We start from the raw sequence: 18,508 nt of genomic DNA on the forward strand, positions 1-18,508 counted from the left end.
ATTTGTGTATCAGAACTTTGTTTTTTCTTATTATTATTTTAAATATTCAAATTTGTGTGAAGAATTCAGTTAGTTTAGTTATTTTTTGTGTTTGATAGATGTTTATAAGTAAGTACATTTTATAATGGATGAATATTTTTGGACAAAATTGAAAGTTTTGTTGAAAATAAAGCTTACTTAAAAAATAGTAAATTGATTGCTTAGGTCTTTTTGACTATACCATCTGTACCAGTATAAAGGGAATGCAATCACAGACTACAATAACACGAATTACTTTCTTAATATGTGTACTAATCTACATATTTTAAATAATTCCGGAATGATATAATTGCTTTGTAATCACGTATATGATTTATTCTAATGTATGTATCCAATATTAAATTGTATTGTATTTCCGTGTAACACCCCCGTTGTTCTCTGTAATGGTTCTTTCCAGTGATGGTAGCTGCAGCATGGTGACAGAGGAAGCAGCGTGGATAAACAATTCCGACAGTTTCTGGTTTTAAACGGTTATTTGCGTTAACAGTTACCGATAGTTTGAGGTTTGGCGATCTTTAACATCGACAAGTAGAAGAAAACCGCCAGAAATCCCGTTAGAAAATGGTAAGCGAACATTTCTGAACTTAGCTAACCTTGCTAGCTAGGAAGCTAACAACGGCTAATGTCAAGTAAACAGTGAGGTAGAAAATATTAACAGTTGTATGTTAAATGTCACATTTTATTATAATAAACGGCTATACAATACACGCTAGCAGTGGTGGAAGAAGTATTCAGATCCTTAGATAAGTAATAGTACCAGTACGAGTAATGTTACTGAAAGAAATCCTGACTAAACGATACTCAACAGCCCTGTTGTGTTAAATGTGTCTATCAAGAGATGAACATCAGCATCACGGCAGCAAGTACACAAATACTACTACCCAACAAATTTAAAAACTATAAGTGAGACAGTCTGTAATCAAATTAGTCGCACACAGTAGTGGAAGAAGTATTAAGATCCTTTACTTAAGTAAAAATATTAGTACAGTAATGTAAAAATACCCCATTACCAGTAAAAACCCTGCTTGAAAAGTCCTACTTAAGTAAAAGTATTATTAGTAGTATTGTCAGCTTGATGTAGTTAAAGTATTGCAGTAAAAGTAGTGGTTTGGTCCCTCTGACTGATGTAGTGTATATATATATGTATAATATACATCAAATGGAAATACTCAAGTAAAGTAAAAGTATCGCAAATTAGTACTTAAGTACAGTACGTGACCACTGCGTGCTAGATACACAGAGTTGTAACCTTTATCATCAGTACAATTTATGCTCTTACTGGAAGTCAACCGTGTTTTGTAACCGATGTCTTGTTATAGCTGATCAATCCAAAACTCAAACATATTCAATTAAATGACCATGTATGACAAGAAAAGTATTAAATCATCACACCTGAGAAACTGATACTAGTGAATATTTGGGGGAATTTTTACCAAAAAAACCCCCAAAACAATTATTCAATTATCAAAATAGTTGTATAATTTTCTATTGATCGACTAATTGTTGCTGCTCTAATTTACATTATTGGTTAATCTGTAGATTATTTTTTTGACTAATAGAGTGTTAAGTTTAGAAAATGTGGGGGGAAAAAGGAAAGAAAATGCCCGTCACAAGTTTCCAGAGCCAAAAGGCACGTCACCAGTGGTAACGAGGGAGGGGCAGATTAGGCTTTTTGACCTCCCTACACCAATTAATCCTTGAAATCAATCCACTGATCTTCCTGTTATATGATCACCAGCGATCACCACTAACCACTAACGCTGTGTTTGTCTTTTCCAGCCTCATCGAAAGAAGAAATCGTTCATTGAAAAGAAGAAGGCTGTGACCTTTCACCTCGTCCACAGGAGTCAGAGAGACCCGCTGGCTGCTGATGAGAAAGCCCCGCAGCACGTCCTGCTGCCCGCCACCAAGGTACAGCTTCACTACGCTGTTTATTAAGAAATGTTTGTTCTATTATTCTCTGTTGATAAGTGATGAAATAAAGTGATTATTTACCCTCGTCGTTCACAACCTTTGTGGCTTTTGACTCTTTAAAGAGGAATTCTTCTGATTATCCACCTCAGCGTGTTTCCAGGTGTTCGCTGTGTAAAAAGTTGTATAAAGGGCACCGCTGTGTTGCCTTAAGTGATGTCACTTGAGTCAGCGTCAGTTGAGCCTGAAGACTACACATTTGAAAATGAAAACAGTCTGGAGGTGTAAGTGTCAAGTATTGACAGGAAGCTTCAAAAAACCCTGATCTCCGTAAAGTCACTTTATTCACATATTTATCTGACAGTTGTCTTAGACAGACAGAGAAAAGAAGATAAACGTGTGGAAATCAGTGTTTTCACTCTTGATTGTGACTCTGACAACGTTATAGGAGTGAAATGCTAAATTGGTGGCGTACTCTTTTTAAAGAGAAGTAATGTCTACATGTGACCCCCGTTCACAGGTCATTAAAAACGGTTCTCTTAGAACAGTTTTTAGACGCCAGTAGAAGTAAAACTCTCAAGTGTTTCACAATTTAAAAAATAACCTTATGGTTTGAAGCTTAAATATGTTGTTTTTTTTTCCTGTCTTGTTGATTCTCGTTAAACGGGAGTTTTTCCTCGCTGCTGTCGCCAAGTGTTTGCTGATGGAGGAATGTTGGGTTTCTATAAATTAAAGAGAACAGTCTAGACCTGCTCTATGTGAAAAGTGCCCTGAGATAACTTCTGTTGTGATTTGGTGCTATATAAATAAAATTGACTTAACTTTTGCAACCCCTGAGATTTATCTAGAGACCCTTTAGTGTCCCCGACCTCCACTGATTTAACCTGTGTGCTATAATTTGACTGCCCAGATGGTACGTCATCATTTGTTTGAGGAAATGTCAAATCTAATTTTGTGCTTTCGATATTTCTCAGGTGGAAGCAGAGAAGAGGCGCGAGGAGCAGAGGAACTTCGGCGTTTTCTTTGACGACGACTACGACTACCTGCAGCACCTGAAGGAGACGTCCGGCCAGACCGAGCTGGTGGCTGCCGGACCCTCGTACGCTGACAGACAAGCTATTCAGCTCCGTGATGAAGAGGAAGAGGATGAAGGGGACATGGACACCGCTGTTCCTGTAAGTTGACTCAGAATACCCCTCTGTCGTAGAAATCTGGGAAAAGTTATGAAATTTATAAATTAGTTTCCCTGAGCTGGAACTGTTTTGGAAAAATGTGTTTTTAAAAGTTGGAAAAGATGAAAGTTTGTCTCAGATTCTTTGTTTCAATGTGCTGCTTGTGTTGTTTGTCTTATTAAATATATTTTTAGAATGATTACAGTTACTTTAACCTCAAAGATTCTTTATTATTTAAGATGTTTTGGAAGTTTTTTTTACTTTCTCCACGTGGACAACTGACCACCGCTCCTCATTCATCTCCTTTTGACCATGAAGTCAGACATTCACATGACAGAAATAAGGAAAAAACAAATACTAAATTATGCTCTTTCAATGGAATAATAGTAAAAGAAAAGTTTTAAAATGTTTCCTGTCGTCTTTTACAGGCAGCAACCATCAATCTGCCTTCTTCAGTGTTTGCCTCAGAATTTGAAGAGGACGTCGGACTTCTGAACAAAGCTGCTCCCATCTCAGGTAAACATCAGCTTAAAGTCCAACTGAAGTTAAACTGCTTTATTTTGTCTATAGCAACATATCTGCTCTGTAAATCACTTGTCCCTGGTTTCTCCTTTGGGAAAACAAGACTAGGTCAGAATCTAGTATATGACTGGACTGTGTATGAAACGCTAGAGGGCTTTTAATTTGCAATAACGGATACAGGAAGTGGCGACCAAGCCCCCAGGAAGTGCACCAAACGGTTACTTTCTCACCTGAAAAACTATTACAACTGTTTTTAGCCTGGCTCAAAATCTCTGCCATCGCTGATCGCTGCCTGTTGATGCAAAATGCACTCTGGGATACTTGGTTATCCTTTTCCCGCCTTCAGCTGACCAATGGTGTAACTTCATCAGTCAGTCAGTCAGTCAGTCAGGGTTTAAAGGACTGGCCCCGCGGTTGCAGTCCAGCCAAAAATCAAATCAAACTAGTCTAATCTTTCATGAAGCGATAAGGTGTTTTATCACCGGCAGAGCAGAAGGTCACACTGAGCCTGATTGCATCCTGCCACACAACACAAGAGCCACAGACTCTGAGGTGGAAATGTCTTTGTCAGATGTTTGTCACTGAAAAGAAAACAATAACTGAGCCTCTCTTCAACCTGCTTGATGTCGTCGTCAGTGTCAACAGTCCTCACCGGCATCAGAAACAGCCAAACTCGAACAACTACAGTTACTCTGGTGTTACTTTATAATCCACAGAACATGTAAAATAGTTAAAAAATAACATGATTTCTTTTTATGCTCATACAAAAGTATTGAAGTTCAAACCTCTTAAAAAGTTTACATCACTCTGCTGTTGTCACCAGCGTTTGAAGTTGCCTAAAACAGCTTTAAAGCGGTTATAATCAATATTTTTCATAATAAAATGTATGAGCTGTCAGTGTGTAATGTGTTGGTCGTGGCTCGTAGTGATGAACCTACAGAGAGTTATCAGTGACTCTGCAGCTCCTCTCGGCTTTACGGAGCTTTATAGTGAGTTTCAGCTCATTGTTTATCTGTTTTCAGAGAAAAAACTCAGAAAAGCAGCTGTACACTACCTGCTCAGCACCAAACAGACACAGTTAGCTGTAGACTAGCTGGTGAACATAGTGGAGCATTTAGCAGCTAAAGAGCCAGATATTTCCCTCAGGAGTTGGTAGAGAGTAAAAACAGAAGCTAAAAGAGAGTGAATATTGGACTTACATTCACCAGGTGGACAGAAACACGACTCCAGATGAATGATAATGTTGCTCCATAACTGCTGGATGTGGAAATAAGCAACTGTTTGCTAACAAGTTCAACACATCAACTGAAAAGTTGATGATATGTTTCTGCTTCCCTCAAGTGGCCAAAAAAATCAGTTTCTGCAGGTTTTAAAGTTGACATCAGGGTCAAATGTCATCGTCTTCCTCCTGAGTTTGATGTGTGTTTTTTTGTTTTTTTTTCCTGCAGGACCTCGTCTGGACATGGACCCCGACATCGTGGCCGCTCTCGACGAAGACTTTGACTACGACGACCCCGAAAACATCCTGGATGACGATTTTATCATGAAGGCCAACAGCGCGAGCGCAGCAGCAGACATGAGGTAAGAAATGACATTGTATTTTTCTTTAGTTTCCTTTAAGGTTTATATTATATTGTACGTTTTATTTTTTCCATTAAAGTTTCATCAGTTTTAGTTTCTTGGACATTTCTGCTCAAACGTTTTACACTTGGAAACTGCTGGAAGCTTCTAACATACATTCACAGTATTATTCCAATTAATTGTCTTTACAGTCTGAGTATTATTTATTGTATTCTTTTACTGTTTATTAATAGAATCATATAAATTATTTAGGTATTATATCTTAAGATCATGACTTACTTTTTCTCCAGTTCTACCTGCAGACACCCTGATCTTGCTTCTTTCACCCCCCAAAATATGTCGTGTGATAAAACAGTTACCGTATATTGAACTATATTTAGGTTTTTGTGACACTCTTGTTACTTAAATAGTTTCCCAATGAGTCAAATCATATGATGTAATATTTTAATGTGGTTTAGCATATCGTTATATACTGATGTTGACAGAATTTATTTATCATTATTGGGGTATTAATTCTGTCGGTATCACTCGTCCCTACATCGAACCACAGCAGACACAAATTAAAAGGAAAAGTTTTAATATTTCTAGGTAGCAGATGTTCTGAGACCCCCCCCCCAACTTCCTGTTTGTGTATAACCTGTGACAGAGGTGACGACGACGATGACGACGACGACGACGACGACTGGGAGGACACGGACGAGGAAGGCGACTTTGACTCTGAGGGTGGATTTTCGGACGAGGACGGCCGCGGTCGTGAGTTTCTGTTCATGGACGAGGAGACGAAGAGTCGCTTCACAGAGTACTCGATGACGTCGTCCGTGATGAGGAGGAACGAGCAGCTCTCCCTGCTGGACGACCGCTTCGAAAAGGTGAACATGTATTCTTAACTTCTTCATCGCTCACGCGCGGTCTCTAAGGAGGCTTTCACATCAGGGACCTGGATCCGAGTACACCTGACCCCCAAAGACGAGTTCATTTGATTAGTGTGAACGCCGTGTACCCGGGCCACTTGAAAAGGTGGTCTCAGATACGGTTCATGTGTACAGTTTGCATCAGGTGTGAAAACGACTGCAGCAAAACACAGAAGTGGATCGCCGAATGATGCGCTTTTCTACACTGGAGCAACAATATAAAATGTTTCTTCTTCTGCTGCTTTATTGGTAGATCACAAACCAACAACCACCTACTGTAGAGTGTAGAACATTACTAATGTGAAAGCGGAGAGGAGGAGGTCACTCGTACTCACGCGTGGTACTAAGCAGTCGTACCTGATATGAAAACGCCCTCATTTATTCACCTGAAAGTAGATTCCAGTGAGCTTTAGATCAGGTGACTGTGATGTGAGGTATAAATCAGGCTGATCAGTGTTTTCTAAACGTTAACGTCATGTTCAGTCAAGTGTCGGATCTGACTTGGTAGTTTGACCTTGGCGTGTCCGTTCAAGCATCATTCAAACTGTTGTTGTCTTTTAATTTTCACACACAAACATTTTAAACAGAACTATTTTAATAACTGAATAATTGTTTGAGTCATTTTGATCATTAATAATTTAAAAGATTTACCAACGATGGTGCCGAAACAAAAATATCGACCTGCAATCAACAGTCCTGTGGACAATAATGGCTTCCAGTAATTTAGTAGTTGTTCTGGAGTTTCTGATCGTATCACATGATCTTCAGCAGGTGAGGTTGTCACAGTATTGGAGATGTTAAAATTTGACCTTGAAGGACTTTTTGTCCGTCTTGGCTTAAACATTGAGATTAAATGTTAATTCTTGACCTTGTAGTAGTTGACAAAACAGTCTCACCACCGGGTCGGTTTCAATCATGACGGATCATTTCGTTATATAACTCTTTCCTTAACACTGTCACAGACTGCTTTACAAATATAAAGATGCAGAAAATCATTAAAACAACAAATACGATGCAGAGAGTAAACAGAGGATCAATGAAAGTAAGAACCTGAAACACTGTATGAACAATGAAAGTATAAACAAATCATAGATACATTTCAGGAGGGTGTTGTGTGTTTTTATCCTGTTATCTGTTAATCAGTTCTTCATATGACACAGAAACGTTCTTTAAACCATGTCTGTGTTGTTGTTGTTGTTGTTGTTGTTGTTTTTAGTTTTACGAACAGTTCGATGACGATGAGATCGGCGCTCTGGACAACGCTGAGCTGGAAGGTTTCATCGAACCGGACAGCGCTCGCCTGGAGGAAGTTATCAAAGACTACTTCAAACAGAAAGAGAAAGAGTGAGTGAACCAGGAACCAGAACTTCTGTCACCTCAACACACCGACCGAGACTTTTCATACAAGACAGTTTGATTCGGGGAGAAAGCTGCATCTCATTTTTGCCTTTTTTTTTTTTGTTTGAAAATGTCTCTTTAAATGAATTCTGGTCTCGTTTGGGGTTCAGGTACCTGAGGCCTGATGACTTGGGTCCAAAAGAACTTCCTGTTTTGAAGGAGGAAGAAGAAGATGAGGAGGAAGAGGATGAGATGGAAACTCTGGTCATCAAGGCCCCAGAGGAGAAGTGGGACTGTGAAACCATCATCAGTGAGTTTTGATCCTGGTTCTCTCAGGAACTTTGCTCTAAATTAATTTTCTAGCTTTTACTGCAGTGGGATGACTGACCCATCGAAGCACAGGAGCACAGGACACTGGATTCACAGCAGCTAAATGGAACTCAACCATAATAATTCATTTAATTAAAGACATCTGAGCTTTTCCTACTGTGACATTTCAACAAACGTCGCCTGTGAAAGAGGCTGAAACAGCACCAATGGTGTTAACGTCTTGATTTTTGTTTAATGTTTTTAAAAGATTAAAGCTTCACAGTTTTTCAAGTGTGTGTTAAACCAGCAGTCAGGTGTCCATAGTAACAGTGAAAGAGGTTTTCCTCGCTGTAATCATTCCTCCTGTTCATACTGGATATTAAAAGATCCTTCAAATGTGTTTTCAATGGAAGTAATGGAGGATAAAATCCACAGTGTGTCCACACAGTCATTTAAAAGTCTCTGTGAAGCTGATATGAGGCTTCATCAGTCTGAGTTAGTCATATCAAGTGGATATCTGACACATTTACAGTCTTTTTAGCATCAAATTCCCTCTTTGTGTTTCCTCGGACAGTGTTTCCCTGTTGAGCTGCAGGTGGAAGTATAGTAAGAAAAAGAGGGACTTTGGCACTAAAAAGACTGTAACGTTGAAAGATATCTACTTGATTTGACTCATTTGGACGCTGAAGCTTCATATTAGCTTCAGATAAACTTTTAAATACATTTTTGCACAGAAGGAGGACTGTGGATTTTGTCCTCCATCACTTCCATTGTAAGGTCATTATGAAGGGATCTTCTAATGGTCAGGATGAACAGGAGGAATGATTACAGCAAGAAAAACAGGTTTAATGTTCATTTGGGCTCCTGACTGTTGGTTTAACTTGAAAAACTGTGAACCCGCCCTTTTAAAATAATGGATTCTAGTTTCTTCTGGTGAGAGATTTGTCCTGCAATAGTCTTATTATCCATCTGAATGAGCATAAAGAGTCATAACCTGGAGAAGCAACCTGCTCAATAATTGAAAATATTAGTTTCTGCTTGAATGATTTGAGAAAAACTTCTGAGGTGTTGAGATGGTTTTATTGTGTTTGTTTAATTGTAATTCATGCTGAGGAGGTGAAAGTATGTTGTTGTGATATTGAATGTTTCTCGTCTCCTCCAGGCACATATTCCAACATATATAACAGACCCAAAGTCATCGAGGATCCTCCAAAGGTATGAAAAAACCCTGATTTTTGTTTTTTCACAGCTTCTGAAATGACAAACACATAAAATAAGATGAAAACCAGGATGAAGCAGGTATTAAACCCACAGCTGTTACGCTGTCCTGAAACACCTGTCAGGACACGTGTACGACCACCAGGTGGCGCCACGTCACACCACCACAACCTGTGACGCTGCTTATGAATGTAGTAGAGCAACAGCTCAAACCAGTGAGCAGAGAAAGTCGTAGTATGAGACTGAAGTTGGAAAAGGTTTATCTTGTACAAAATCCTGATAGATGGAAAATCTTCTGAAATACTTTAGAACTTCTAGACAGAACATGTAACTTGTTGATTTCTTTTTGTATGAATTAGTGAGTTTCTGTGATATGAACTGGATCCAGACAGCAGGCAGGGTTGCCAGGGTTACAGGAACATAGATTGAGTACAACAGGTTTTCAAACATTTACTGCAGCTGGATGTTTTCAGCACAGATCATCAGACTGATTATCTCTCTTTAAAAAGTTCAGCAGGGAGGAAAAAAGATTTTTAGAGAAGAAAACACAAACTGAAGCAGAGTTGACGAACATTATTATATTCAGGATACTTCAGCCTCTCTTCATCCCATCGACCAAAGATCTGACTCGACCGTGTTCTCTTGTGTCGTCAAGCTGAAGCCGATCCGTGTGTCCAACAAGACCGGCATCCCTCTGGACGTCCTCCCCGCCAGAGGCCTGACCACCAAGCAGGCGGAGCGCATGACGAGGATCAACGACTCGGACCTGCCTCGCGTGTCCACCCAGCCCCGCAGCAAGGAGGAGAGCAAAGAGGAGAGAAAAGCCAGGAAACAGGCCATCAAAGAAGAGCGCAAGGTGAGAGATAGAGAGAGACGGGAGAAGACTTGAACTGGTTGGAGTTTAACAGCTTCTCCTGCTGGTCTGTTTATGATTGACAGTAGTTCTTCACTGTCTCAAAGGATTTGGCTGATAATTTTTCTGTATTTTTCTTATTGTCAACAAATCTACCAACATGAGCTTTATCCTTTACATCCCCTGTAAAACCGTGTCCCAGATCTCACCGTGAGACTCGTCCACCAACTGATTCAAAGCTTTGACGACCAGTCGGAGGCAAAACTACGACCCACAACTACAAACAAACCAATCAGGATAGGACAATAAAATTGTCACAGAATAAACTGACCGATGTGACAATAAAGTTAAGGGTGAAAACTCCTTTAATACATCCATGACGCACAAGAACAAAACACACAAAACAAGGAGACATGATTGACGACGTCTCTCTGTCTTAACATATCTTTCATATTTACATTGTAGCTCTGCGATCCACCACACCTTCATCACACAGTGTGACCGCCTCGAACTGATGAAGATTGTAACTGAAGGTTTCATTCTAAGCGTCTCGCAGTAAACTTACATCACTGCTGCTGTTGTCGCCGTCTAAAGACGCCTTTAAAGTAGCTTTTTTTTTTTTTGCCATTTGCAATTTTCCAAAAAGACCAAACTACAGCTTCAACTTGTCCATAATATTGATAACTAGTTATAATCCCTGTTTTCTCTCCAGTTTGTCAGCAGGTGTCGCTGTTAGCATGGAAACACTCATCATAGTCTTTTTATTTTTGTGCAACTATCTGCTTCACTTTAGTTTAACTGCCAAACTAAGAGAGGCCTAAAGTTTCAAATCACTAAAGCAACACCAGCTGTATTTTTCATTGACCAACCACAAGTTTGGCTTAAATGACTTAAGTCTGATGATGTCAACAAACCCCATAAAAAGACGAAAAACCAAAAAAATACATGGATCTGCTTGGTGTTGTGTGTTCATCCAAAGCCTGATATCTTATTCCTCCGCTGTTGTAGAAAAACTATTAAAAACACATCAGTGAGCAACACCAACATGATCCTTCATCACCATGAACACACACTGTAGTTTATTTTGAGTCATCCCACACACACACACACACACACACACACAGCCCTGCTACTGCAAATAGTCCACAACAAACGCAGTATTTCCTCCTGTTTGTTTGTTAAAAACTACCATGACTAACTGTTAAATGGGATTAGAGCCCTTTAAAAACAATTAAACTATTTGTGAGCCATTTTTAAAATACTTCTGTCTTCAGTAGGAACTACAGAGAGAGAAGAGAAGTCAATGTGTTGACGGAGGGATTTAGCACCTTGTTGGTTTTGATCATGTTACAGGATTTGTTGATTAAAAGCAAACTATAAAATAACACCGATCCTTAAACAAAGGAGAAACAATCAGCTCAATAAGACATTCTGTATTTACTCTGCAAACGTCATAATCTGGATCCAAATGTTTAACACAAGAAGGTCATCAGTATTGAGGTCAGTCATGTTGTGATAAGGAGAGGCCTTCGCATGAAAGATTTCACCAGTCATGGGAGGAAAAGATGTCAACAAAAGAGTAAGAAATGTAAAATACTTGAACAGTACAATGTGTCAAAATCTATTTCTGTGTTTGTTTGTTTTTGAAACAGGAGAGGAGAGTTGAGAAGAAAGCCAACAAGATGGCGTTCAAGGAGGAGAAAGTCCGACAGGAGAAGCAGATGTTGAACCTGAGAACAAACGTTCAGGGTCTGAAGCTGTCGTAGCCGACCGCAGGCACTCTGCCCGCACAGACTTTTCACCTGTGGACGGAGTTATCAGTGGACACGCTGCTCCGCGCTTCAGTGGAGCGGATAGAACCCCAAACAAAGAGGACTGACGGGTTGCCAAGAGGCTCTGGATTTTTTTTTTTTTTTTAAATATTAAATGAAACCAGAGCCGAGTTTTCTCAAATCACCATGAGAGAACATTCATTTAACTCCCGCTTTGAATAAAAGGAGCAACTTTATCTACCGTAAACCAGCTCAGGTCATCGAGTTATAACAGTTTGAAATCCAGGAACACTTAAGGCTGGTTATTGAACAGAAATATTTTATGATACTAGTCAAACTGTTTTGAAAACCTATTTAGCAAATGTTGGCTTTGAACATCTGATCATAGAGCTGCAACGATTAGTCCAACGACAGAAAAAAAAAACATTTTATTGTTTTCTTTGTCTCCTGTGATGGTAAACTGTCTAAACTAAATGACAAAACAACCAATCAATTAATAATGAATATTCTGCAGATTAATTGATAATGAAATAAGGGTTAGTTGCAGCCCTATCTGGTCAGACTGGAACCAGGTCCTGATTTAAATTAGACGTTTTCTAGACGTTCTCTCTTGTACATCTGCTCATGTTAAACCACATTTAACAATCAAGAACATTGGCTTCTTTTACTAAATGGAAAAGATTGTAGTAAAATATTTATATCTCTCAGTAAGGTGTTTTGGGGGGGAGGGGGTGTTTGGTATCTCTACCAAAACTCCGATATATCAAGATTTGTATCAAAACGTTTGAAGTGATACCCAGCCCTACTTCATCTTGTTTGTCTCTTTATTAAAACACTTAAATGCACTTTTTGTTAAGTTTTATTGTTGATCTTTTCATAAAGTATTTTCCAAATTCACAAATCTTTGGCAAAGCAGCACATTAACATTCTCCCTTTCACACAGACTGCAGCGGACGACTAAGTTTTCTGTCCAGTGAAAAACTTCACAGAAGATTCTTATTTCATTCATGTGTTCAGTGCAGTTAAAATGACTTAAATCAGTCTGATATTGGTGTTTAACCCTAAAACAAAGGCAAGCAATTATCATAAAACAAATGTGTAATATAATATAATATAATATAATCATACAATTATTTGTATAAAGGCCGGTTTTATATAAAAACAGGAGGTAAAAAAAACTTCCCACTGATACCAAGTATTAAAATATGAGCATCTCTGAAGTAAACAACAAACCTAATCAACCTGATGCAAACAAAAGACAAAAACTCCACAGAGCCAGTTTTACAGGTTGAACATTAGCCAACTAACTACGGCTCATGAATCAACTGACTGGTGGCGGTAAGTAGGTGTGGCGCAGTTCACAGGTATTTATGGAGTGTGGAAAGTCCAGATTAAGTTGCTCATTTAAGGAACAATGAAAAAAAGACACATAGCTATGGTTGTATCTAATTCTGTTTGTGGTGCTCATTTAAAAAAGCTTCTCATTCAAGAAATACCATTCAATTATAAAACTGATGATTTCTTATAGTCAACAAATCCAAACCAACAATTAACTGATCTACTAACAAGCATTATGTGTGCATCAAAGCCTGATATATCTTATTCCTCTGTGCTGTAGACCTCCGTTGTTGTCCAAAACTTATTAAAAACACGTCAATGAGTCACACCGTTGCACTGAGTGACATGTTCCTTCATCATGAAGAGTTTGGTCATGTTAGTTTGTTTAGAAACGGCTCCAAAGACTAATAACAGCGATCGCGTTTTCAGTCTCCGGAGAGTAGTTCTGTGTAGCCCCAAAGGAACACATTGTGATGCGATTGGATCGGTCACAGTTGGGAGGTGAGGCTCGCGTTGTGATCGGATCTCAAAAGAGGTGTGAATCTGTACAGTGTGACCACATTCATAGGAACCGCTAAAGCTACAAGCGGTAGCAGCAGTTTCCTTGACCCAGGACACAATATGCTCATTGACAAGTCTGCCAACCGCGCCCAGCTAATTTACATATTGAGATCTGATCACAATGCTGGCACAGCTGAAAAGAGCTGAGAGTGAACCCAACCGGACAACTAAACAATGAGCCCAAACTGCAGAGTCGCTTCATCACTACGAGCCACGACCAACACATTACACACTGACGGCTCATATATATTATGAAATATTGATTATAGCAGCTTTTGAAGATATATTGTGTATGGTTAAATATTCCCACATTCATCGACTGTTCCTGTTTTTTTTTCTGGAGCTGTTTGCAAGGGGTTATGGGTATCCCTTAATGCCGAGTACGATCCTGGAAAATCTCTTCAGGCGTAGATGAGGGATAAACAATCATTTCAGAGTAAAAGTTTAGATTAGATCCGTGCATTTCATTTTAATGTGTAGTCAGTGAGAAGAAGGTTTGAGGTTGATGGCATCTCTTCCAACTTCTGTTGAGGTTCTCCTGAGCAAGACGCAACTTCCTGAATTTACTCGTTTAAGCTTTGTTTTAAGCACAGTTAGCTCAGAGGTACGAATCCTCATTAAGATTTTCTAGATTACCTGAATTAAAATCATTATTAAAAGTCTTCAGAGAGTCATTTTACCCTTTACTTGTTGTAACCCAATACAAAATCTCCATCACCCATGTCCATGTGAGTGTGTGGGCAGTCGTAGGGTGACCTTTCCTCTTCCTCTGAATCAAGCGAAACACACTCTGTTTTCACCGAGTCGTCCAGAGAGTCGTCATCTGTCCTGTGTCCCTCTGATCTCAGCCTAGCAGCTCCCAGGTCCTCGTTGCCGCTCTCTGAAAGTCCTCTCTCCATGTACAAGCACCCTGCAAGAGGCTGGAGATCAGAGGCGGCGCTGTTATCGTCCTGGAGGCTCCCGTAGAGGTCGATCTCCTCCTCCGACGTGAGTGAGGGGCTCCTTTTGGGCCTGTGGATGATCAGTTCAACAACACTCGGGTCTCTCTCAGAGGCGAAGGATACACCGATGGGCCTGCTTTCTGGGGGCCATTCCTGCGTGATGACAAGACAGGGACAGCCCAAAAAGGTTAAAAACAAGTAAAGCAACATAATTACCTTTGGAGTTTTTTTGTTTGTTTGTTTGTTTTTTTGCAATTTGAGGCCTTACCAGAGGTTTTGGTAGACTGTCATTGATTGTACATGCCCTCTCCTTACAGATGATCGAAATGATCACAATGCTAATAAGGACAAAGATGGCCAGCAGTATAAAAAGGGTCATCACATAGACATCTGCAAATAAAAAGAAAAAGAATATTGTGCTTAAACCTGCATCAGTTCATTACTTTAGCACACAACATCAATATATTACATCCTTATAAAGCTGATATGTTGAACTTGTTAGCAAACAGTTGCTTATTTCCACATCCAGCAGTTACGGAGCAACATTATCATTCATCTGGAGTCGTGTTTCTGTCCACCTGGTGAATGTAAGTCCAATATTCACTCTCTTTTAGCTCTGTTTTTACTCTCTAACAACTCCTGAGGGAAATATCTGGCTCTTTAGCTGTTAAATGCTCCACTATGTTCACCAGCTGGTCTACAGCTAACTGTGTCTGTTTGCTGTTTGGTGCTGAGCAGGTGGTGTACAGCGGCTTTTTACAGCTTTTTATCTGAAAACGACGCTATGAGAGCTCTGAGAATGAACCACAACAGTCAAGCTGAAACTCAATATAAAGCTCGGTAAAGCCGAGGGGAGCTCAACACATTACACACTGACAGCTCATATTGTTATGAAAAGTTTTTCAACAATGTTTTTGTTTAGGACAGAGAACTACATGCAGATTACTTGAATAAGTTTACTGTTCTCCTTCCAGCAGCATCAAACACATCACTGCCTGAGTGACAAACCATTTTTTCCCCACAAAGAATCTACAGAAAAATTCTTTTGATGCAGCATGCAGTCCCATGTGTTTGAAGAAACATACCCGGTTCAGCCTCATCACTCGATTCACTGGCACAGATCTGCTCCGTCTCTCTGAAAGGAACATGTCCAGTACCACTGTCATCAAACAACCGTCCTCTCAGCTTGACACAATTCACACCCTCAATGGATGAAAAAGCCTGTGTGCAGATGTGGTCTTCGATTCTGCAATATCCATCATTAAAGTCGGTCTGCAAATCACAGAACATGGACAATTTATATCAATATAGCTTTTCATCTTATTTGCATTATTACAAAGTGTGTGTGTGTGTGTGTGTGTGTGTGGGGGGGGGGGGGGGGGGGGGGGGGTTATTGTATTGTGTATTTTCATTCCAGTTTGATCTGGTATTTTTGATGTTTTATGCCTTTGAAACATGTTTTAAAATAAAGTTATTGTTTTTCTTATTCTTGTTTTTTTTATCATTTTTGTTTTTTTTTATTATCAAATTTATTTTTACTTGTAGATACTATTACTACTACTAATACTATTACTACTACTACTACTACTACTACTACTACTACTACTACTACTACTACTACTAATATACTCAGTTTGGCTACAGTTACATCAATCTATCAATCAAACATTTATATAGCACCTTTTGTACTGATTAGTGCATTGTAAAGTGCGGATAATGTGAACAGGACCAACAATCAGAGACTAACACACACAAGGACGTTCATGCCCTGCAGATGATTTATGCTGCTGGTGATATTTTATTTACATACATGCGCCTCCATTTGAGTGATGTTTTGTATCACAATGTTCTGAGATTCATATCAATAACCGGTTTTAATGGGCGAGGGGGGCGAGGGGGGGGGGGGGGGCGTCAACCCTGGGATCACAGCCTTTTTTTTTTTTTTTTTTAAATCATAACTTTAATTGTATAAATCGTTTGTAGATTTTAACACACTTAGCCTACGTATGCTGCAGAAAATATTACGAGGCTTATGCATCTGCCGCCATCTTCCAAATGCAGATACAATGAAGTCTCTAAACTTGATAGTACTTACACCATTTATAGACACCTGGAATCTAAAAACGGGAGGAGGTTGAAATACATCCTGCTCGATGGCTCTCTTCAGTTTTTTGTAGTAGTGTAGGGGATTCTCGAATCTCACTGTAGCCTTCGAGTCCTTCACAGTCAGATTGAATGGAGGGAAATCTAACTCGCCTGCAAAGAGATCAAACTGTTATCTCTGCAAGGGAAAGGATGCAAAATCAAACACTTCTTATTTGAAAATCTAGGGAGTTACATCTGATCTAAATAAGCATATTTATACATTCACATATTACTTACATTTTATATGAGCTGTCTTTTCATATTTATAGGTGAATGATTTAGACGACACTGGTACAGACTGGTTGCCTCCCTGTATGGCCGTTACATTGACATAATTATAGCCCATATAGTGCTTTTCAGATTCCCAGATGTAGTTGCTCAGATCATACTGATGGTCTGTGGTTTCATTCTCATGTTTCCTTCCTTCCCTTAAATAAAAGCAAGAAAAACAGCAGATTAATCCTTCATGTTACTTGTTTTACTAATAAATCAAATCCATTATCATAATTAGAATCTGCTGTATGCATTTTCTGCTACCATTGGTAACAGAAATTGTTTGGAAATCAGCAACTTGTGTCTTGTGTCGTAGGTTTACGTTAAAAAATTTTAAACATGTAATTACATTTTACTGTTGATTTATACCAAAGTTATATTTTCTTAATTGGACTTGAGTCTTACTCAGGAGTTCCTAAGATTTTCACCCCGAATCTGGTTTGCGGTTCCTGCTTGCTGTATTCCCAGTGGACTGTGATTTGGAGATTTTGGCATCTCACGGTCACGTTTGTTGGAGGTGGAACTGCAATAAAGATTATAGAAAACACCAATAGTTAAACATGTAATAGGAAATAACGTTTGGTAACAAACAACTCATTTGTCTCTATGTATACACAATGATTACCATGAAATATACCAAGCACATTGATGGTCTCCAGAAAACCTTTTCACTTTGAACAGAAACTTTTGTCTAGCACCAGCCTCGGGACAAAATATCAACTATGCAAATAACCACACATTAGTCCAACTGTCAGACTTCCCTTTTGATTTGATTGATTTAACTTTTAATGGCATTTTCTCAAGTGTAGGACTGGCTAACCATGTGTCATGTAGACCCAACAGTCTGCCATAGTTCAGTCCATCCTTTGATCAACACTCCTTTAACAAGATGGAAAAACCCAGTGAAATCACCTGCTGACGTTCACTTGAAACCAATCGTCAATATGTTGCCACACCCAGGACAAGTTACACATTGTTAGTTCTGCTAGTTGCCATAATGTTTATGGCTCTAGCCAACATTTACATATTGTGGGGTTTAAAAACAGCCTCTAAGCTGAACTTTTAAGTCTTGTTAGAAACAGTAAGTGCTCACATTTGTTTTCCTACCCAACTAGCAGTTGGGTAGGAAAACAAATGTGAGCACTTACTTTACCTCATCTGACAACTCATGAAGGTTGTATGATAACAGAGTTGGTCATGTGAGAGTTTAAAATACTTTACATTGACAAAAATTACAATATTAAATTTGGGTTTAATTACATTGTATGACAGTAAGTTTCCCGGTCATAATTATGATTGGAGGATGATTTTACAAGCTTGGAAACTCATAATCAGTAACAAAGAAGTATTCAGATCCACTAACATTATGTTATAAATCATATCAAGGCCACTAAACATCGACAACTTTGCCAGAACAAAAGCATTTACTATCATATTAGTTAGAGGTGTGAAGGTCAGGACAATTTCGACCAAACAATTCCAGTTAAAGTGTCATGAAAGGCCTCGATCTTTGTTCTACATAACACAGCGCTGTGGTGACAGACGGCTGGCTGGCAGCAACAAGGAAACAGCCAATAAAACAACAGGTATATAAATTCACACCATAGTTGCCCTTCAACATTCC

At 39.1% G+C, this 18,508-nt stretch overlaps 2 protein-coding genes across 2 annotated transcripts in view; one reads left to right on the plus strand and one right to left on the minus strand.

Moving 5' to 3' along the window:
* Window positions 1-421: 421 nt before the first annotated feature.
* On the plus strand, window positions 422-12,471 carry ltv1 (LTV1 ribosome biogenesis factor). The gene is made up of 11 exons (XM_044341728.1): window positions 422-603; window positions 1,819-1,950; window positions 2,925-3,125; window positions 3,551-3,638; window positions 5,093-5,225; window positions 5,872-6,094; window positions 7,353-7,480; window positions 7,645-7,784; window positions 8,946-8,998; window positions 9,657-9,857; window positions 11,507-12,471. The coding sequence occupies exons 1-11, from the start codon at window positions 601-603 to the stop codon at window positions 11,618-11,620; spliced, it is 1,416 nt and encodes a 471-aa protein (XP_044197663.1). The 5' UTR covers window positions 422-600; the 3' UTR covers window positions 11,621-12,471.
* Window positions 12,470-18,508, minus strand: part of ifngr1 (interferon gamma receptor 1) — a 467,767-nt gene continuing 461,728 nt past the window's right edge. Inside the window, exons 4-9 of the mRNA XM_044341742.1 lie at window positions 17,290-17,407; window positions 16,849-17,039; window positions 16,562-16,722; window positions 15,552-15,738; window positions 14,735-14,856; window positions 12,470-14,619 (exon numbers count right to left, since the gene is read on the minus strand). Coding sequence (XP_044197677.1) covers window positions 14,209-14,619; window positions 14,735-14,856; window positions 15,552-15,738; window positions 16,562-16,722; window positions 16,849-17,039; window positions 17,290-17,407 — 1,190 coding nt within the window. The 3' untranslated portion in view covers window positions 12,470-14,208. The remainder of the gene's footprint in view (window positions 14,620-14,734; window positions 14,857-15,551; window positions 15,739-16,561; window positions 16,723-16,848; window positions 17,040-17,289; window positions 17,408-18,508) is intronic.

This window comes from Thunnus albacares, chromosome 3 (assembly GCF_914725855.1).
Source record: "Thunnus albacares chromosome 3, fThuAlb1.1, whole genome shotgun sequence".
In the NCBI taxonomy this organism is placed as follows: Eukaryota; Metazoa; Chordata; class Actinopteri; order Scombriformes; family Scombridae; genus Thunnus; species Thunnus albacares.

Bases quoted from the DNA above. Each gene is read 5' to 3' on its own strand.
- ltv1 (XM_044341728.1), top strand. The intron at 3,639-5,092 runs GTAAACATCAGC...TTTTTCCTGCAG, and splicing joins CAAAGCTGCTCCCATCTCAG to GACCTCGTCTGGACATGGAC. The intron at 8,999-9,656 runs GTATGAAAAAAC...TGTGTCGTCAAG, and splicing joins TCATCGAGGATCCTCCAAAG to CTGAAGCCGATCCGTGTGTC.